Source organism: Hemiscyllium ocellatum, chromosome 43, assembly GCF_020745735.1.
Source record: "Hemiscyllium ocellatum isolate sHemOce1 chromosome 43, sHemOce1.pat.X.cur, whole genome shotgun sequence".
In the NCBI taxonomy this organism is placed as follows: domain Eukaryota; kingdom Metazoa; phylum Chordata; class Chondrichthyes; order Orectolobiformes; family Hemiscylliidae; genus Hemiscyllium; species Hemiscyllium ocellatum.
Window position 1 is genome coordinate 23,599,484 of NC_083443.1, and position 22,450 is coordinate 23,621,933.

The 22,450-nt window shown below is 40.3% G+C and overlaps 1 protein-coding gene across 2 annotated transcripts in view; it reads left to right on the plus strand.

Annotated features, from left to right (window-relative positions):
- chata (choline O-acetyltransferase a) overlaps nt 1-22,450 on the plus strand; it is a 37,112-nt gene that overhangs the window by 13,320 nt on the left and 1,342 nt on the right. For both annotated transcript variants that reach the window (XM_060854072.1, XM_060854073.1), the window contains exons 8-13: nt 1,410-1,579; nt 5,981-6,081; nt 7,049-7,177; nt 7,559-7,681; nt 11,112-11,253; nt 13,351-13,413. In XM_060854072.1, coding sequence (XP_060710055.1) covers nt 1,410-1,579; nt 5,981-6,081; nt 7,049-7,177; nt 7,559-7,681; nt 11,112-11,253; nt 13,351-13,413 — 728 coding nt within the window. The remainder of the gene's footprint in view (nt 1-1,409; nt 1,580-5,980; nt 6,082-7,048; nt 7,178-7,558; nt 7,682-11,111; nt 11,254-13,350; nt 13,414-22,450) is intronic.

Here is a 22,450-nt window from a genome sequence, read left to right on the forward strand (position 1 = left end):
CAAACTCCACACAGTCAGTCGCCTGAGGCGGGAATTGAACCCGGTCTCTGGTGCTGTGAGGCAGCAGTGCTAACCACTGTGCCACTGTGCCGCCCACAAGGTTGAACACAAAACCAAATGAGTTGTGCATCATTGTCCAAACTTGTAATGGAGCACAATGATGAATATATCCATGGGTTTGGTTACAATGTCATTGTTTCATTGTTGCGTTGTATTTTCCATTTTGTAGTAACTCAAGTATGACAATAAAGTCTGGAGCCAATCCAATTCAGACCTATGAATGTTGCAGTGGAAGTAGGGGAAAGTGTATCACGTGCAAGTTACTCTCCATGCCATAGGCCATTCTGAACTATATCAATATTCCTTTACTGCCATGGGTCAAAATCCTAGAACACCCTTCCTTAAAGCACTGTGGATATGCCTGCACCCTAAGGTCAGTAGGCCAAGTAATAGTAGTTCAAGGAGGCAGCTCACCTTCTCCAGGGCAATTAGGGGTGCAATAAATGCTGCAGAGTTCATGATGATCACATCTCACACAATTTTTTAAAAAATGAAGTGCATTGCATGCAGTATTCTATGGAATATAACTTTAGTGCAGTGTCAAATTTAATTTTAAAAATGTTTAGAAGATTCATTTAACCTTTTATTTGCTTTATAAACTGGAACTTCTTTAAAACCTTTGAGACCACAGGCATTTTGCCCAACAGTACAGGGATAATGACAACTTACTTTCATTAAATCCAAATCAGAAATGTATCTATAATAAAGCTAATGCCTCAACCTTTCAGTTATTGTCTGGATCTGGACATCAGTATTCTGTAAGCGCTGTTTTGAAATCAACACCTGTTAAACACAATGTAAAACCTATCTGTGCTCCCAGTGTGCACCACTCTCTCTGAAAGAAGTTATCGTGTTCCATATGCCAATTAGATAATACAAGCAAGAACTCAGTGTGATAGGCTGAATGGCTCTGGTGGCATTAAAATGATTCAAACCATCTCACATATCTTACACTTTGTATTTTATTAGATGCAATCACAGTGCAATTGTTCTGAAATGAGGCAATATCTGATAAAGAACTGCTTTCCAAGAAGGCTTAATACCAACAATTACAGTTAATGTACTAGTCTCACACAAATTACATGAAATAGTTTGGCAAATTCACTTTTGAATTAACAGAATTTGTGCAATACAAGTGGTCTAAACATTAAGGAAAGTTATATAGTTATTAGATCTGTGTCTTATCTGATAAATGGCAGCTGTAATAGGAATATTTTCGCAAGTATTATTTTAACAGTCTATACAACTGGTGCCCAACAGCCATTTTGTTCTAACTGTGGCACCCTAATTACAATGGGTATCTAAAATCTGTTTGCTTGGTTAATGAGTTCTGAATTTTCTCTTTGCAGACTCTACTAACCGAGACTCTCTGGATGCGATTGAACGCTGCATATTTCTGCTGTGCTTAGATTCCCCAAGTGGTGTTGAGCAGACAGATATAAACCTGGCACTGCAGATAATGCATGGAGGTGACTGTCACAAAAATAGAGCAAATCGCTGGTATGACAAAACCATGCAGGTAATGGATGCAGGGCTCTCATGTACAACATTAAATGACCTCTCAAGGAAGTTTCTTTAGGGGACTGTTTCTTTCCTATAGACAAAGATCAAATCATTGCATATGTTTCAAAATCATAGAAAATTCTATTCATTATAATAGTGGATGAATGCTTTCTTAGTTTCTAATTTATTTTGAGTTATTAAACCATTTATTTAAGTGGTATTCATATCAGTGCTGACATCTAAATTCACAAAGATCAGTGGGCTTAACAAAAGTGAAATACTCAATGGAACAGTTGACTATTCACGAAGTCAGATAGATATGGCTACATTGTCAATCTCCTTTGAGATTTGACTGAGGTGAGAGATGCTCATGTTTAAGCCAGATCTCTTTCAGGAATCACTGGAGTGAGGGAGGGTCTCAGAGGTCTGGAAAATTGCTAATGTAACCCCCTTTTTTAAGAAAGGAGTGAGGCAAAAGTTGGGAAATTACAGGCCGATTAGCCTAACCTCGGTCATTGGTTAGATTTTGGAGTTCATTCTGGAGGAGGATATTCCTGAATACTTGGAGGTGCATGGTAAAATAGGGCAAAGTCAGCATTGTTTCATCAAGGAGAGGTCATGCCTGACAAATCTGTTGGAATTCTTTGAGGAGGTAGCAAGCAGGTTATATCAAAGAGAGCCATTCGATATTAATTACTTGGATTTTCAGAAGGCTTTGACAAGGTGCCACACAGGAGGCTACTGAGTAAGATAAGGGCCTGGAGTATTAGAGGCAAGGTGCTAGCATGGGTAGGAGCATAGCTGTCTGGCAGAAAGCAGAGAGTGGGGATAAAAGGGTCCTTTTCAGGATGGCAACCGGTGACTAGTGGGGTTCCACAAGGCTCACAAAGTTAGGAACCACAACTTTTCACTTTATACACTAATAATTAGATGAAGGAACTGAGGGCATTCTGACTAAGTTTGCAGATGATACAAGGATAGGTAGAGGCACTAGTAGTATTGAGGAAGGATTTGACAGGTTAGGAGAGCGGGCAAAGAAGTGGTGATGAAATACAACATGGGAAAGTGAGGTTGTGCACTTTGGTAAGAAGAATAGAGACATGGACTATTTTCTAAATGAGGAGAAAATTCAGAAATTTGAAGTGCAAAGAGTCTTGGGAGTCCTAGCCCCGGTTTCCCTTCTGGTAAACTTGCAGGTCGAGTCTGTGGTTAGGAGGGTAAATATAATGTTGACATTTATTTCAAAAGGATTAGAATATAAAATCAGGGATGTATTTCTGAGGCTTTATAGTTTCTGGTCAGACCACATTTGGAGTATTGTGCACAGCTTTGAGTCCCATATCTCAGGAAGGATGGACTGACCCTGGGGCAGGTCCAGAGGACTTCCATGAGAATGGTTTCAAGATTGAAAGGCTTAACATATGAGGAACGTTTGAGGACTCCATGTCTATTCTCGATGGGATTTAGAAGGATGACAGGGGATCTAATTGAAAGTTAAAGAATGCTGAAGGGCTTGGACAGAGTGGACATTAGCAGAAGAGACTAGGACCCAAGCACACAGCCTCAGAATAAAGGAAAAACCCTTCAGATTGGAAATGAGAAATGTCTTCAGCCAGAGATTGGCAAGTCTATGGAATTCATTGCCACTGAAGGCTGTAGAGGCCAGGTCATTAAGTAAACATAAGACAGAGATAGCCATGCGGCTGGTGCAGCTACCATCCCTATGGTGATCAATGATGTCACTTCCGCCCCCATCATGGCCACTTCCACAGCCACTTCTGCCCCTCACAATTCCTCATACCACACGTGACATCACTTTCGCCCCTCACATCATCGTCGATGTCATATGCTCAGTGGCTTCCGCTCCCCTCCCCCCACTGCCGTGTGTGCCACCACTTCCGCCCCCACCAACGTCACTCACCTGCATTCTGCTGACATGCCCCCCACAGATCCCACTGTCACCATCCCCGACCCCCAGAACCCTGAGGGGAACACCACCCCTGCTCATGACTCCACCCCCATTCCCTCCAACCACCACACCCACTCCAGTTACAGGCTCCGCCCCCACACCGGGTCCCAGCTCCCAGCTCTGCCGAGTTTTCACCATTCCCCCAGACCTCCACCTCACTGAGGACGAACAATCAGTCCTCAGCAAAGGACTCACCTTCATCCCCCTCTGCCCACGCGCCAATGAATTTAATACACGCCGTGACGTCCGGATGCTGCCTGAACTGCTGTGCTTTTCCAGCACTATTCTAATCTAGAATATGACAGAGATAGATAGGTTCTTGGTTGTCATGGATATTAAGGATTACGGGGAGAAAGCCAGAGAATGGGGTTGAGAACTATATCAGCCATGATTGAGTGGTGGAGCAGACTTGATGGGCTAAGTGGCCTAATTTGTGCTCCTATGTTTTATGGTTTTATAGTCTTTTCTCCATATTCCTGCCACGAGCTATTACACTTGAAATTTTAGTTACAAGAAATGAAAAGCTTCATGTGTAATTCAGATGGTGTTGCTAACCAGAACTTTCTCCCTTGACCATAAAACTTGAAATCCAATATTAAAGCAGCAGTCATTAAATCCGGATTGCTGACGTATGAATTGGACATTAGGAATTTGATGCTTTTTGACCAAGATTGTACAGGCTTTATTCATTTTCTTGCAATTTCATGAGGTAGCAGCCCTTGTTGAAGTTCTTTCCATTTGCATGCTGCTATCCCATTAATGGTAAAGGATCCCTGAGCATTGGTGAGACTACATCTTGAATACTGTGGGCAGTTTTGGTCTCCTTATCTGAGGAAGAATGTTCTTGCTATGCAGGGATTGCAACGAAGGTTTTTACCAAACTGATTCATAGAGTTATAGAGTCATACAGCACAGAAACAGACCTGTCGATCCAACCAGTCCATGCCAAACATGATCCCGAACTAAACTAATCACACCTGCCTGTGCTTGGCCCATATACCCCCAAAAATTATTAATTCATGTATTTATCCAAATGTATTTTAAACATTAGAACTGTTCCCACATCCATCATTTCCTCTGGAAGTTCATTCCATACATGCACCACTCTGTGTAAAAAAAAATGCCCCTTATGTCTTTTTAAATCTTTCTCCTCTTTCCTTAAAAATATACCCCCATAATCTTGAAATCCTCCCCACTAGGGAAAAGATATCTGCCATTCACCTTCTGTATACCACTCTTGATTTTATGAATCTCTGTACGGTCACCTCTCAACCTCCTACACTCCAGTGAAAAAGGCTCTACCCTCACCAGCCTCTCCCTGTTACTCAAACACTCCATTCCCAGTAACATCCTGGTAAATCTCTTCTGAACCATCTCCTACTAAATAATATCCTTGCTATTACAGGGTGACTAGAACTCTAGAACAGGCCTCACCCGTACAACCTCAACATGATGTCCCAACTCCTATACTCAAAAATATAAGCGATGAAGGCAACAGTGTTAAACACTTTCTTAACCTCCCTATCTATATGTGATGCAAACTTCAAAGAATTATGTACTGGAAGCCCTGGGTCTCTCTTTTCTACAACACTATCCAAAGCCCTACTTTTAATTGTACAAGTCCTGCCCTTATTTGTTTTACCAAAATGTAACACTTCTCATTTATCCAAATTATATTCCATCCATCCTATTCAGCCCACTGACCCAATTGATCAAGATTTCTTTGTAATCTTAGATAACCATCTTCAATTTTGGTGTCATCTGCAAACGTACTAACCATTCCTTTTATATTTTCATCTGAATGATTTATATAAATGACAAAGAAAAGTGGATCCAGCACCGATTCCTGTGGATTCCATGGATGGTAGGACTGACAGTTAAGGAGAGATTGAGTCAGTTGGAATTTCACTGAAATTTAGGAGAATGCTATCTGACAGAAACCTAGAAAACTCTAACACGACTGGATAGGCTAAATACAGGAAGGACACTCTCAATGATAGGGGAGTCCAGAACCAGGGTTTGAGGATAGGGATAGTTTTACCTTCTGGACTGAGATGAGGAGAAATGTTTTCGTCTGAACCTGTGAAATTTACTACCATGGAAAGTAGTCGAGACCAAAACATTGTGTTTTCAAGAAGAAGATGGATGTAATTCTTGAGGCTAAAAGGATCAACGGATGTTGGAGGGGAGGGAGGGATTAGAGTGATCAGCTATGATCTTATTGAACGATGGAGTAGGTTTGAGGAGTAAAATGGCCTACTCCTGTTCTATCTTCTATGTTTCTATATTTTAATGAAGCAGCAGTGTTGTCTGTACAAATATCTAAAGAAAAAAATGGCAAAATGAGCGGTCATCAGAAGATGTATTAACAATTATTTTCATGATACATTTGGTTTGATCTCACAATTTAAGTGAAGAAAAACTGACAGATTTCCATTTTTCATGCAGTTTGTTGTTGGAAAAGATGGAATCTGTGGACTGGTTTATGAACACTCACCTGCAGAAGGCATCGCAGTTATACAATGTGTTGAACACCTACTATGTTACATGTACGTCATTGTTTTCTTGTTAATGTTCTCACTTCACTGACTGTTATGTTGCAGAAATCAATTTGGGAAAACCTTTATTTATCAGTAATTTAATCAGAGGGTTAAGTGAATAATAAGGGTAGTGGAATTCTCAGATGGAATTAAAATGTTACAAAAGGTTTTTAACCCAGTTTACCGTAACAGTGAAAGGATGTAATGTAAAAGGTGTACCAGTGATTCTCGATTATATTCCTTTTTAGGCAAGAGGCATGTCATTACAGAGAAAATTCCCTTAGCACTCTTGACTGACTAAACTCACAAGGGTGGGAGGCCCATACAAAGAACAGCTAAAAAGACAGTTTTTTCTCAATTTCACAAAACAAAACTAACAGCAAATAAGCCTATACCCTAAAAATAACAATGCAATATTAGCTTTCGAGTGCCTAACACCTTCATATGAAGTTAGTTTGTCTGTTGTCTTAATGCAGAAGTGAATTATTAAATGGGCTGGCATGTTGGAAAGTCGTGGAAAAGCCACCATTGAGCTTTACGTACAACATATATTCACAACAGGTGGAAAACAAATATATTATTTAGGAAAAGCCCTGTGTACAAGTCACACCACTATTTGGAACTCTGCACTTGCTGGGAACACATTTGTACATGGCCCTGCTATAAATAGGACATGAACTGGTCGAATTGTTGAGGTTGTTCTGAGCTGTTGTGAAGCATGAAAATAATTGAAGAATTATTCTGAGTATTCCACTATCCTTATCGTTCACCTGCTCCCCTGACAAATTGACAAATGTTAAGAGATTGAAGAGCTCAAGTTCTTTTTTGCAAAAAAATAAAGTGTGGTCAGACTTCACTTGGCAGTGCATTCAATACAAATTCATTGGCATGTCTGCACAAAGCCATTTCTAGTTCTATAGTTCTGACCCAAGTGTTGAGTAATGTACACATATTGGTGTATCCGTTTCTTTAACAGTAAAGAGACTTCAAAAAAGTTAGTACGAGCTGATTCTGTCTGTGAGCTGCCTGCTCCAAGAAGACTGAGGTGGAAATGTGACTCGGAAATACAAAGATATTTAACTTCAGCAGCTGATAAACTTCAGAGGTACAGCCAAATGATAAGTAATGTGTCATGAGAGTTTATTTGTGCATAAGATATGAAAATAATTACAGTGAATCATCTATAAATGGGTTTCAGCTTTCACTGCAGTATTTGTTACGCCTTGGAATAATACACAAAGATGACATATAGTAATCTGAAGGAATTAGTTTAAATCATACCATACAAATTGGGGAATTTAAGTTTGATTAATTAAATAAAAATATGGAATAAAACGCTAATATCAGATTTGGTGACCACAAAACTATTGGATTATTGTAGAACTCCTTCTGTCTCCCTAGTATTCTTGGCTAAAACCCGAAATGTAAATAGTGCAAATTATGATATTACGTGTATCTTGTAATTTTGGTAATATGTTTTTTCCAGGTTGATAGACAACATTGATTTAAATGTGTACTGGTTTAAGACTTTTGGCAAAGACTTCATTAAAAAACAGAAGATGAGTCCTGATGCTTTTATCCAGGTTGGATTGCAGCTGTCTTATTACAGGTAAGTCTCTGAAGTTGCCTTGAAGTTCAGCAATTTACAATGATCTCCAATCTAGCTTTGAAGAGTGTAGGATTGTATAGAAATGGCCTAAGCTGTTTGACCAGTTGAGCTTCTTCTTTTTGCAGACTAATCAAAACTTGATCTCCTGTCACAGTTCTTTCTAGTTGAATCATTTGACTTATCAAATTAAGGAATTCAAAATATTTTCCCCATCTCATAAAGCAAAACTAAAAATCATCCTCCATTATAAATTTATAGCCTCAAAAGCTTTACTTTACCATGAATGGTTTCCTTCCTTGAGATGAAACTTCAAGTCCCTGCCAACTTAACAACTGAAGTGATGTATATATCATTCAACTGTCTCCATTGCTGCTTAACTTGGTAACAACCATTACTAGGTTACGGAATCCATTCTAACCAGGTTCGGAAATAATTCTGTAGGGAACACTCTTCCAATTTGCTTGAGGTTCTTACTTTCATGGTCTTGTGTTTCATGTCAAACATTCAAGTTAAGCAACTTATTTGCATGTGCATGGCGCAATGTCATAGCATTTTAATCACCTTTTTCATCATCCTTCTTGATTTCTTAAAATCAAATTAAAGAAAGGTCTGGTTTATATTGCATTTATAGCACAGATTCTGGCCCCGCTGAATCCATGCTTCCGCAACATTCCTTCTAACTTTCTTCACCTAACTCCAATAACACATTTTTCAATTCCTTTCTCCCTAATTTAATATAACTTCCCTTTAAGCACATCTACAATCATCACCTCAATTACGCTTTGTTTCAGATTCTAATTAAAGTTCAGATTCAGGTTAAAGTTCCTCCTGCATTCCAATTTGGATTTATTAATGACTACGGGAACAATTTACTGCGGACGTCAGAATCTACTGAAAACTAAAAATGCTGGAAATCCCAGTGGAACAGGAAGCATCCATGGAGAGACAGCAAGCTTATGTTCCCAGTCTAGATGATTCTTCATGAGACTGTTTTGAGTTTATGACCTCGAATTCTGGTCTCCCCTGAAAGTGAAAACATCCCCTTTACAAGTCAAATGTTCTTCTTATACTGCAGTGGGACGGTCTCTAACATTTTCAACTTGACAGGACAGCCTCAGTGATTGAGCAATAATAAGTTGTATTTTTTTTTCATTACATGAGTGGATATCCCTGTGTTATGTCTTACTTTTGCCTCAGCTGACTCCAAGGTACTCAAAGAGCATAGTTTAAGCAGTATCAAATTCTGTTTCCTAAACTTCCAATAAGTCTACAAAACCTTCATTTTAGCCTACAGAGTACCAATTTTAATGCAAGCCCAAATGTTTGGAGAGTTTACCGTGTCCTGCATTGAGGGTGAGATTTCCCTATCAAAAAAAAATAAAAATCTACTCGTAAGACCTTAGCAAGATCTTCTCCAGGGTTAAGTCATATTGCTGCAAAATCATGTTCCTTCGATATGTTTATAAGAAAGTTTTCATAGGACATCAAGTATCAGAATTCCTGTTTCAGTTTACATCTATTTGAATTTAAATCTTAAATTATTTAATTTAAATCCCTCCTGCCATTCCTAATCTAAAGCACTCAATTGATCTTGATCTCTTGCAATGTGATCAGTCTTGCATGCTTGACATCCAGCCAAAAAGTTTGCCTTTTCATCTAATGTTGCAAGCATCTTTTTTAGAATAATTTCTGATTTATGTGAAAAACAGGAGACTAGCAAAAAATGCCTCAAAGAACTTGGCTAGTTATTCCCCTCCAGTAGATACTTATAAATTTATCATGATCTGCCACTTTTTAATGCTAATACTGTATGCAATCCAATTAACTAATATCCCAGTAATGTCATGATGTTTCCAAATGTAATTAAAGCTTCTGCACCATCAAATGTTCTGTCATGCAATAAAGTGATTTCTGAAAGCATAAGTGGACCATCCCCTCTGGATTGCTGTTACCAGTTGACTTTGGTTACCTGTCTGAATTTAGAAATCTAAGTCTTTGTTCTACCTTGGAGCATCAACAAGATTGGCAGAATGCCACTTAGATCTCAAAAAAAACATGTAACCTGAGGCAACATCATAAGACACAGGACAGGAGTAGGCCATTTGGCCCATTGAATCCAGTCCACCGTTAAATGAGGTCATGGTTGATCTGATAATCTTAAACTATACTTTCCTATCTTTTCCCTATAACCTTTAATTCCCTTACTGACCAAAAATCTGTTTCTCTTAGCCTTCAATATACTTCATAATCCAGCCTCTACACTCAACTGGCGTAAAGACTTCCACAGATTCACTACCCTCTTGAGAGCAAAAAATCTCCAACATCTCTGTCCCTACTTCATTCATTCACTGTCAGTGTGGTAGGCAACTATATATGAAACTGCATTGCAGGAGGTACATAATCATCACTGTTGATGTTGAAGATTAGCCAAGATTACCTTGAAAGATTGAGCAGGGTCAGTGGGTTGTATGGTCTACGTCTATTTCTTGTATTCTACTGTCTGGACTCTGAGACCAGTCATTCATATTTGCATGAAGAAAGGGAAAGACGGTTCTAGCAACAAAGATTATTGCCCTCATCAATATTCTTTTAGAGTCCTGAGCAAGAAGTTGTAGCTTATGATTCTAGAAAGACCAGAATGTTTGATTTTTTAAAAACATTTTTATGGGATGTGGCTGTTGCTGGCTGGCTAGACTTTAGTTGCCCTTGAGTAGTGAGCATACACCAAACACAACTTATACAGGAAATAGATATGGAATGATTTAAGCTAGATTATCAAAATTGCTAAATCTCAATTTTAAAAAAATTATGCTCTGAATGGAATAATTCACATGTAGTTCAATTCACTGCATTTGTCAGACTCCTTACTATCGCTTCCTCAATGTTGAACACAAATCATTTGTATCTCTCACACAATTCCTCTCTCATCTCCTTAAAGATTATTGAATGCAAGCCATCTGATTCCCTGGACACATTTAATTAACTCGAGGTTCTTCATAATGCATGTATTAGTTATGTCTAAATAGAGTGTACACTCCAAGTTAAAATTACTGCATCTAAAATTTCATATATATTAAGATTTGTTGAGAAAAAAAATTATCGTATACCTGATATTTACTGATCCTCCATATTATTCCAATCATATTTAATCTTTAATTGATATTTCTGTTCGTTAATCTTATATAAAATGTCTTATTTTTCTTTCTTTCTGCTATCCAGGACCTGGTTTTCTATTATCTCCTTTCTTTTCTGGTGTTAGTTCTATATTTATGGTTTGCTGTATTTTTCACATTGCTAATAAAGTGTTTGTTTCCTTACTTTTCAAATTGTTCTGTTCATCTTTCACATTTATTTTTGGTCTGCTTGAATCTCCCTCGTTCTTGAGGACTTCTCACATCATTAAAAATTGCTGTTGTTGCTTCTAATCCAGATGCCATGGGAGGCTTGTCCCCACTTATGAAAGTGCTTCAACACGTCGCTTTCAGGAAGGAAGAGTTGATAATATTCGATCAGCAACGAAAGAGGCATTCGATTTTGTAAAAGCAATGATAGATGGGGGACCGTCTATATCGGTGCGTCCTTCTCTTAATCTTTCTCCATCCTTCAGTTTGATTTACTCTCATTTTTGAATCTGTTTTCTTTTTGTCTAATCTTGACTTCTCCCTCTATCCTCATTCATCACCACTACGTTAGGACTGCTTAGGATAGAAATGTCATAACTTCCAAAACTGAATTTGAAAACATTATAGAAAAAAAGTGACAAAATGACAGAGGAATGGGACTATTTGAACAACTCTTCCAACGAGCATAGGTACAATAGAATGACTGGTCACCTTCAGTGTTGCATGTTTCCAAACAAAGACTTGCCACATTCATCTGACATTCCTTTTGCCTCATTTTAGCAGAGATGTTTTAAATGGATTAACATCTCTGCTAAAATAAGAGAGAACCGAACATCAGTTAAATGCTGATAGTGCTCAATTATTACTAAGACCCATCCCAGGTTCGGGTAGAAATCCTCCTCTTTTTTTCCACATGAAATGAATATTTCTTCTATACTTTGTCCCAGCTGTAGTTTTATTCTCCTGAATTTTCTTGTGCTTTTGTAGTGGTAGCTTAGTAATTTGTTGCACTTAGTCTAAGTCTATAACAATGTGCTGGATAGTCTGAGATAGTGCATGCCAGTCATACACAGCTTTTATTTCCTTCTGCTCTCTAGCACCTGGTTTCCTATTTTGCCCTTTCTTTGCTGAAGTTAGCTTTATATTTAACCTCAATTGATGGGTTTTTCACATGTGTAACAAAGTATTTGTTACCTTAAGGAGTGTAAGTGAATATATGGTGAATCTGAGTGTACGTGAAGGATACACTGAATGAACACATGCAAATGTAAAGCTGAATGATTAATGGGATGCACCCATGTGTATGTACAGATGAATGAATATGTGCACCAACAATAATTTGTATACATGTATTTCTAACAGAAATAAATGTCCCAAGGTGTTACACTGGAGCAGTATAATCCAAAATTTGACAGTGAGCATGTAAGGATAATTTCAAGCAAATTACCCAAAGTTTGTATGAAGAGGTAGATTTTAAAGGACATCTTGAAGGTGGAGAAGTTTAAGAATGGGATCCAGAATTTGGAACCTTAGCAAGGATGGCCACCAATGAGATGATAATTAAAATTGGGGCTGCTGTCTCTGGCCTTTCAGTCAAATGCACTGAGAGGCTGGAAACTGCCAAACCCCTCAGGCTATATGTCTGATGTTGAACATACATAGCGAACATCAACAGTGTTGAAATTATATTGGGGCACTTCAAATGGAACACAGTACATGGAGAAAAGCTTATTGCAGCTTCTATAATTTTCAATTTGAAGTATTTTGTCCTCAGGACAATAGACAATAGGTGCAGGAGTAGGCCATTCGGCCCTTCAAGCCAGCACCACCATTCATTATGATCATGGCTGATCATCCACAATCAGTATCCTGTTCCTGCCTTATCCCCATAACCCTTGATTCCACTATCCTTAAGAGCTCTATCCATCTCTTTCTTGAAAGTATCCAGAGACTTGGCCTCCACTGCCTTCTGGGGCAGATGCTCTATACAGAATGATTTAAGACTATTTCTATCCTATACAGGCACAGAAAAATGGCAGCTTCATGGCTCAGTATAAGTTTGGAGACGTGTTAAATTTTATTGCTCTTTTCATAATTTTTGAGTCCAAATGTTTTGTTGTATACCATAAATGTTATGAATAATAAACAGTTTTGAATAGTCAGACATACTCAGGAGGACACAGCAGCATGTGACATTAGTGAACCAGATGGGGTTTTCCAACAATGACTTCATAGTCATCATTAAGCTCTAAATTCCAGATTTTTATTGAATTCAAAGTCCACTATTTGCCATGGAGAGACTTGAATCCAAGATGGGAGTTTTAAATTGAAGGCATTGCTTAACTGGAGCTAACATATGTCACCAAGCACAAGGGGTGGTAGGTGGAGGGATGTTATGTGCGAGTGCAAACATACAGATGAATGGTGTGTGTGTGTGTGTGTGTGTGTGTGTGTGTCTGTGTGTGTGTGTGTAAATAACCAGTTGTCAGACACACCTGTACACTGCCAACGACCTAATGTATGATGATACTTGACTTTTAATATTAGGATTCAAAGAAGATGGAGCTTCTCTGGGAAGCAATCAATGCACAGACGAATTACACCATCCTGGTAAGTGAAAATAATTTCCATTTCAAATGCTGTGCTAGCCAAGTAAAAGTTTTATCGATTCCAACATTCATAGGCTAATTAATTAATTACTTAATAAAAGGGAAGCAGTAAGTGGTGCTCTTGGTAACAGAATGCACTTACAGCTTCTGCTGTTTTCATTAGCTCTTCAATAAATCTTCCAGTTTCATACTGTCCTGTTCTGTAACAGGAAAGTTAAGATTGTGTAATTTATTATCTCTCGACAAGGAAAAAAGATCCATATTTTAAAATTACATCTTCATGGCTCAGTATAAATGTACTCACTTCACTGTGATGTTTCAATCTATACAGACCCACCAAGATCATTCTCTATGATGCAATCTATCTTAAAACAGATTTGATTTAGGGACAGACAATGTGATTTCTTTTAATCAACTATGATTTAAGTCACTGTGACATGCACTTTTTAACCAGGATGACTAATTTTAATCTAATTGTAAAATAGATAACTAAATGTTTTGGTAAAATGCACTGATCTGTTCTCCTGCAAACCACCGAAATTGAAAATTAAAAGGAGTACACTTTCACAAAATAATGTTTGAAAACTAAAGGTTTGTCAAATCACATGGGGTGATGAAATCAATCATTGACAAATGACTTTGATTTGATTTCATTTATTGTTGTCACATGTACCAAAAATACAGTGAAAAGTGTTTTGTGTGCTCTACAAGCACATTGTACCAAACAAAATACATCAGGTAACAGAACAGAGTGTAGACTACAGTGTTACAACCACAGAGAAAGTGCAGAGAGAGAGATAAACATAAAAATTTGATAGATCTGTTCAAAAGTCTGATAACAGTGGGGAAGAAGCTGTTCTTGAATCTGTTTGCACGTGTTTTCAATTTTTATATCTTTTGCCCGTCGGAAAAGAGTATAACTGGGGTGTGAGGGGGGTCTTTGATTATGTTGATTGCTTTCTGAGGTAGATGGAGTCAATGGATGGAGGGCTGGTTTGAGTGATGGACTGAGCTGTGTTCATGTCTCTGTAGTTCCATGTGGTCTTGGGAAGTGCAGTTGCCATAGCACACTGTGAGGCATCCAGATAGGATGCTTTCTATGAGGCATCAATAAAAATTGGTAAGAGTCTTTGTGGATATGCTGAAATGACTTAGTCTCCTGGAGAAATAGAGGCATTGTTTTGCTTTTTTGACCGTCACTTTGACAGAACCACAATGGAAGTAAAGAGATAGTAGACAAGAGACCGATGAAGCAAATGTATCAAATAAGGTCAGGAAACCAGAGTCTTAAAACTGAACAAGGGAACGCATGAAGATGCCTGGAGAAAGTTGGTTATGATGGATTAGGAAATACACAAAATGATTTGATAATAGATAAGCAATGGCTAGCATTTAAAGAAGCAACATATGATAGCAGATAGACGTTACTTCCAACACACAAACACCCACTGGGAAAGGTGAATGAAAATGGCCAGCAAGAGATATTAAAGTATGAATTGCTGGAAAAGCTCAGCAGTTCTGCCAGCATCTGTACAAAGAAAGCAGAGTTGACATTTCAAATCTAGTGACTCTTCTTCAGAATGGGAAAGAGCATTATTAGACAAACCTTAAATCTGCTTTGACTTCACTGATGCTGCTAGACCTGCTGAGTTTTTTCAAAGTTTTCTGTTCCTTTCATTGTACAGCTGTCCGGCTGTGCCATTTAGTACAGACACAAAGTCAGGAAGCTTGTCATGAATGTCAGCTGTCCTCAGCCAACTCAAGGGCTGTGTTGCAGTGGATGTGCTGTCAATTATCTTTTAAAATTCTGTAGATTATGTAAGAGATTCTCATCGTCTGAAAAGTGGCAAATGCAATTCCATTCCACAAATAGGGAGGGAGAGGGGAAAGTGGAGAACTAAAGACCTATTAGTTTGATATCAGCATTAAGGAAAATGTTAGAATCTTTTTTTAAATAAATATTCTTATTGAAAAAAAACTTGTTTTTTTTTACAAAAACCAGTACAAAATAGTGTGACAACTTTATGATATAATAACAATAATAGGAAACAAACTGTATAGCATGGAAACATGGTCCAACCCATCCATGCCGACCAGATATCCCAACCCAATCTAGTCCCACCTGCCAGCACCCGGCCCATATCCCTCCAAACCCTTCCTACTGCCTCTTAAATGTTGCAATTGTACCAGCCTTCACCATTTCCTATGGCAGCTCATTTCACTCTCACCCCAAACCTATGCCCTATAGTTCTGGACGCCCTGACTCCTGGGAAAAGACTTTGCCTATTTACCCTATCCATGCCCCTCATAATTTTGTAAACCTGTGTAAGTCGCCCCTCAGCCTCCAACGGTCCAGGGAAACAGCCTCAGCCTGTTCATCAAGCTTAATAAGAGGCCGCCTATGATGCCAAATAAAAGATCCAAGCCAGCTGTAAAGCCTGCGTAGTGTAGCATCAAAGGGAGCATTATATCAATGGGATCTAATAAGCAAGGAAGAACATTCATTTTAACCAAAGCTATCCTGCCCAACCAAGATATTGGAAGATCTTCCCAGTGCCGAAGGTCCTGCCTTATCTTCCCTGACAACTGTATATAGTTGCTTTATATAATGGATCAAAGACCAGGGTGGTAAAAACGCCCAAATACAGAAAACCTCCCTTGACCACCAGAAAGGGAAACGGGTTCCATCCCCAAAGTTGGATATACTGGTAAGATCCCCCCAACAGGCATGGCCTCCAATTCCATGAAATGAATTTTATACCATGAAAACAAACCAAATAGATTAATCACTTGTATTAAGCGGGACAAGGATGTCATTGGATCCGTTAAAAAGAGAAGAACGTTATCCACATAGAGTGTGATTTTCTGCCCGCCTTATCCTATCTTTGGGGCAGTTGTATTGGATCAGTCCAAATGGCTTCTACCAGCATCTCAATCAGTAGTGGCAAGAGACGGCACCCTTGTGGGCAACCTCTGCTGACACTAAAACTATCTGACCTTATACCATTAGTACGAACAGTTGCTTTCGGATCATTATACAACACTGCCACCCATTTAGCAAAAACCCCTCCAAGACCAAACCATTCCAAGACATAAAAGAGGTACAGCCACTCCACCCAATCAAATGCTTTCTCTGCGTCTCTACTAAACCCAGGATCAATCTTTGCTGGCATATTTGGACCATATTTTGTACTCTTCTAATATTGTTGGTAGACCTACAACTCTTAATAAAACCCCGTCTGGTCCTCCTTTACAATGAAAGGCAATACCCTCTCCAACCTTTACGTCGGCATTTTCAACACTAACAATATGGACCTGTACAAAGTGCAATCTTCTGGCGCTTTTCCTTTCTTAAGAATAAAAGAAATATTTGCTTCTCTTAAAGGAGATGGGAGGCAGCCCTGACTGAATGAGCTAGCACGGCCAGCTTGTCTATAAACTCCTTATACAACTCACTTTGAAATCCATTTGGTCTGGTGCTTTACCACTCTGGAGCAGCCTCACCACCTCCTGTATTTCCTGAATTGTCAGGGGGACATTCAAAAAGGACGCTGCTCTGAGGTTACACCCGTAAGGTCCAGGGTCTTAAAAAAGGATTTCATCTTCATCATTCTGTCCTCACAGACTTCTGGCCGGTTCAGCTCACAGTAAAACTTCCTAAATGCTACATTGCAAGTAAGAGTAGCAGCACTCTCTCTGATGGATGTAATAGATTGGGGAGCATTCTTCTTTCTGGCCAAGAATGCTAGATATCTACCCAGTTCATCACATACTCAAACAATCTCTGTTCCGCAAAAGAGATTTCCCTCTTTGCTGTCTGGGTAAGTGCAGCATTCAAAGTAGCCCTAAGGGCTGTAATCCGCTGCAATTTAGTTACAGATGTTCTGTCACAGTATACTAACTCGGCTGCCTCCAGGCAAGCCTTGAGCAAACCTTGCTGTTCTCCCTCTGTCGCTTCTGGGTCACAGAGTAAGAAATAATCAAACCCCGTGCCTGGCCTTGGCAGTCTCCCAGAGCACCGATGGATTAATAGCCATACCTAAATTAATATCTCAAAAGATTTTAAAATCCCGTGAAAAATACTCTACAAGATTGTTATCTTTCAGGAGGAAAGGGTCTATGTGCCAATGCCGGGAGCCTATCCCCTTACTGTTGGTCTTGACCTCCATTTACACTGCCACATGATCAGAAACGGCTATGTTCCCTATTCTGCAAGACTGCACCGAGTTCGAAAAGGTCGATCAGACAAAAAAATGTCACATCTAGTATAACACTTATGTGGATCAGAAAAACAGGTAAAATCCTTACCCTCGAGGTGAAGACATCTCCACACGTCCACCAACCCCAGCTCCCTGTTCAGGTCCACCAACTGCATGGATTGTGGAGACATGCCTGCAAGGCCCCTAGGCATCCTGTCCACTTTGGGGTCAATAATACGATTAAAGTCTCCCCCTATAATTGTATGACGCGCCCCAAGGGCCATCAATCTAGAAACCGCATCCGTTAAGAATTTAGGGGGATGTGCCAGGGGAGGTGGCGGTGGGCAATATACATTCAGAATCCTATATTCCTCTCCATGTATTAAAGCTTTAAGAATTGTGAATTGCCCACACTCATTCTCATTCTTAGTTTAGCCTAAAACTTGAAATGGGAGGTTTTTCGGGATGAGAATAGCAGCTCCTCTAATTTTCGAATTAAAGAATTTGAAAAATACCTAGCCGAATCCTCCCTATTGCAACTTCAAACGCTCCTTATCGGTTAATTGTGTTTCTTGCAACAAGGCTACATCGACCATCTCTTTTCTAAGGCTTGACAGTATCTTTTTTCTCTTAATTTGTGAATGACTCCCCTTAATATTCCAGGTGCACCATTTAAAAGAATGGCTAGCTATGATCGTCCAAAACAGTCCGTAATCCTCGGTGTAGGTTAGATTAGATTACTTACAGTGTGGAAACAGGCCCTTCAGCCCAACAAGTCCACACCGACCCGCCGAAGCGCAACCCACCCATACCCGTACATTTACCCCTTAGCTAACACTACGGGCAATTTAGCATGGCCAATTCACCTGACCCGCACATCTTTGTGATTGTGGGAGGAAACCAGAGCACCCGGAGAAAACCCACGCAGACACGGGGAGAACGTGCAAACTCCACACAGTCAGTCGCCTGAGTCGGGAATTGAACCCGGGTCCCTGGCGCTGTGAGGCAGCAGTGCTAACCACTATGCCACCGTGCCGCCCTCTCATTTGTTATATGTTGGTGTGTTGTTTATGGGCGGCACGGTGGCACAGTGGTTAGCACTGCTGCCTCACAGCGCCTGAGACCCGGGTTCAATTCCCGACTCAGGCGACTGACTGTGTGGAGTTTGCACGTTCTCCCCGTGTCTGCGTGGGTTTCCTCCGGGTGCTCCGGTTTCCTCCCACAGTCCAAAGATGTGCGGGTCAGGTGAATTGGCCATGCTAAATTGCCCGTAGTGTTAGGTAAGGGGTAAATGTAGGGGTATGGGTGGGTTGCGCTTCGGCGGGTCGGTGTGGACTTGTTGGGCCGAAGGGCCTGTTTCCCCACTGTAAGATAATCTAATCAAATCCTCTGGGAGGAAGAACTCCACTCATAGCACACCGAGTGAAAACCACAAGCAGTTCGTATAAAATGCAACTTCCAAAACTACCAAATCAAAACTTCTAACAGCTATTTCTACAACACACCAACATATAACAAATGAGAGGAGACTTTCCTCCTTGTCTACAAGGGTGCGCTCATACCACCCATTAGCCCCACCATGACTCCTCCTGGCTGAAGCCATAGTCCTGCCCAGACAATACAAAGTAAGAACAAAAATACAAATATCTTGTAACAAGAAAGTTAAAAGTGGGCACTCAGCCCATCCCCTCCATACTGTAATCCTAGCACTCCTGATAGAACAAACTCCCCGCTTCCTCCCACTGCCTACCCTCCCCCATCTCAAAATGGAGAAGAAGAATAAAAGGAAATAATAAGAAAAGAAAACTCAGGAAAATAAAGGACGATGGGAACGGAGAGAGGAAAGAAAAAAAAGGAAAATAATTATGACCCCAACACATATTTAAAAAAAAACCACCCTCCAACAATCAGGTAAACCTGGCAAATTGCAGAGAAAAGACAAAATAAACATAATTGACTATATTAATAAAGCCAGTCAGTCTATTTTAAAGTATCCAAGAAATCCTTTGCTTTTACCGGTGAATCAAAATTGAACACGGACCGTTCGTGGCTGAAATGCGGTATTGCCAGATATCTAACAGAATACTGGATAGTCAAGTCCCTCAGCCGCCTTTTTACCTCATCAAAGGCGTTCCTCTTGTGAATCATAACCAGAGAGAAGTCCTGGAAAAGCATATTTCGTGATCCTTTATATATCAGAGCCTGAGGATCCTTCCCTACTGCTCTAGAGATTTCCAGCATCATTTGCTTATCTCTATAATGCTGGAGTCGCACTAGGACCGGGCGGGGTTGCTGGTCTGATCCGGGCCTGCGCACTGTGACCCGGTGGGCCTGCTCGAGCCTCGCATGGCCTACCTCGACTTTCAGCCTCAGAGACTGTGGGAGCCATTGCTCCAAGAAGCTGATGAGCTGACCTTCCTCCTCCCATTCAGGAAGCCCCACCAAACGGATGTTCTTCCGATGACCTTGATTTTCTAGGTTGTCGACCTGCTCCTCCAAGGCCTGCACTCGGCAGTCCAGGGCCTGTATCCAACCGCCAAGGATTCCGCTGCGGTCTCAGAAGCCATGGCCTGTTGCTCTGCCTCCCCAACATGACGTCCGAGGTGCTGGATCTCCTGGTCATGCCTCTGCAGCATGACTGAGGTCGATTCAAGTCTGGCCCGGGTCTCCTCTGTCGATGAATCGATCTCCTTTCAGAGTCTCATGAACTCCGAGACCAGGCTCTGCCCCATAGGTGAGTCCCCTGAGGTAGTCACAGAGACGGGGGTGCAGCCACAGGTGTGTCCGTTGATCCTGCCTGATGCGATCCTCATGCTACATTCCCTTGGGTTATTTTCTTGACAATTTAAAACTGATACCAGATGGTTCCAGGGGTCAAGAAATGGTTATTTCCAGCACATTAAGTAGTAAAGAGAGAGTGGGTGCCCCACTTTGGGTTCTGGTGCAGCAAAGCAGACCTACTGGGTTGCCGCCATCTTGGATTCCCAAAATCTATTTTAAAGGACATGACGACTGGATACTTTGAAAATAATGGTAGAATTAGGCAAAAATGTATTTAGCTATTCATTCATGGATTTTTGGAAGGGAAATCATGTTTGACAAACTATTAGAGTTACTATGAGGAGAACCAATGGAAGTATTGGAAGAAGATCTTTAGGAAAGGTCCCACCACAGATTAGTAAACAGCATTAGAATATGTGATTACTGGAAACATATCAGTATGAATTGAAAATAGGTTGATACACAGAGTGGAGTACCAGTGCTAGGCCTGCAGCAGCTCAAAATGTACATAAATGATTCAAGGGCCAAAAGTAATATTTTCAAATTTACTAGTGACACAAAGCGAGGTGAGAATGTAAGTTGTAAAGAAGATGCAAGGAAGCTTCAAATGGACTAGATCACTTAATTAAATGGACAAGACATGGCAGGTGGAATATAATGTGAATACATGGAAAGTTACTTGCTGCTTTCTCCTGAATAGTGTCAAGCTTCATGAGTGTTTTTGAAGCTACACTCACTCGGGGAAATGGCAAGTAAAACACCACAGTCTTGTCTTGTGTCTGTAGATGGTGGATGGGCTTTGGGGAGTCAGTGAGTGAGTTACTCACTGCAGAATTCCCAACCTCTGACCTGTTGTCATAGCCATGGTATTTGCACAGCTGGTCCAGTTAAGCTTCTGGTCAACAGTAACTCCCAGAATGTTGATAATGGGGGAATTCAATGATGGTGATGCCAATGAATGTCAAGGGGGTGATGATTGGATTCTCTGTTCAGCCATTTCAGTTTGCTACACCTCAGTTGAATAACCTGGTTTCTTGTCACAAAATATTGTAGTTTTTACACTTAATATTCAGTCCACAATGTCTACCCTGTCTGCAAACCATTGGTCTACACCTAATTTTTTGGCAGCAATAATCTTCAGTGCAGCCCAAATTTTAAAACACATGGAACCATTTCATTTTCAAATTATTTAACAATATTTGAGAACACAGTAAATTCCTTCATTAAATTTATAACAGACAATTCAGAAACTAGTAAAATGCAGTCTGTGTTGTGAATTGGGAGGGGTGTATTCGGAGTGAATCAGTGAGGGGTCAGATGTTCCTGTACAGATGGGATGGGAGAAGAATACACTTTCCACTCTGCCAAACTCATTCGCGCCTCGGCAGCTGGTTAAAATTTGACACTGGCATTTACTAAAAACTTGCTCCCTTGAAGAGGTGATGTATTTTGATTATTGAAGAACTTGTTTTGTGATATTGTGGTAACCTACTATTTCAGTAATGAGAGAGCATGATACTAAATGGGAAAAATGCAAATACTCATTGATGATAAAATCGTGTAATCCTTCATTACTACAAAACCCTAGGAATTTGGGTGTGTCCATTTTCCAACCAGTTCCAATATCAACGTGAAATAATATAACTTATTTTGTTGCTACAGACATTAAGTAAGGCTGGTTTCCTGTCTCTTATTTGCAAAGTATACACTGCTTAAGGTAGAATACAATCCCTATGGTGTGGAAACAAGCTATTTAATCCAACACTGACTCTTTGAAGAGCATCTCATCCAGACTCACCACTGCCCCCCTCCCCTCCCCTCCTCCCCACCTTCCTATCACCCTGCATTTCCCATGGTGAGCCCACCTAACCTACATATCCCTGGACACTGTGATTTAGCATGGACAATCCACCTAACCTTCAAATCTATGTATTATGGGAGGAAACAAGCACCCGGCGGAAACCCGCATAGGCGTGGGAAGAACATGCAAACTCCACATAGGCACTCGCCCGAGGCTGGATTTGAACCTGGGTTCCTGGCACTGTGAGGCAGCTGTGC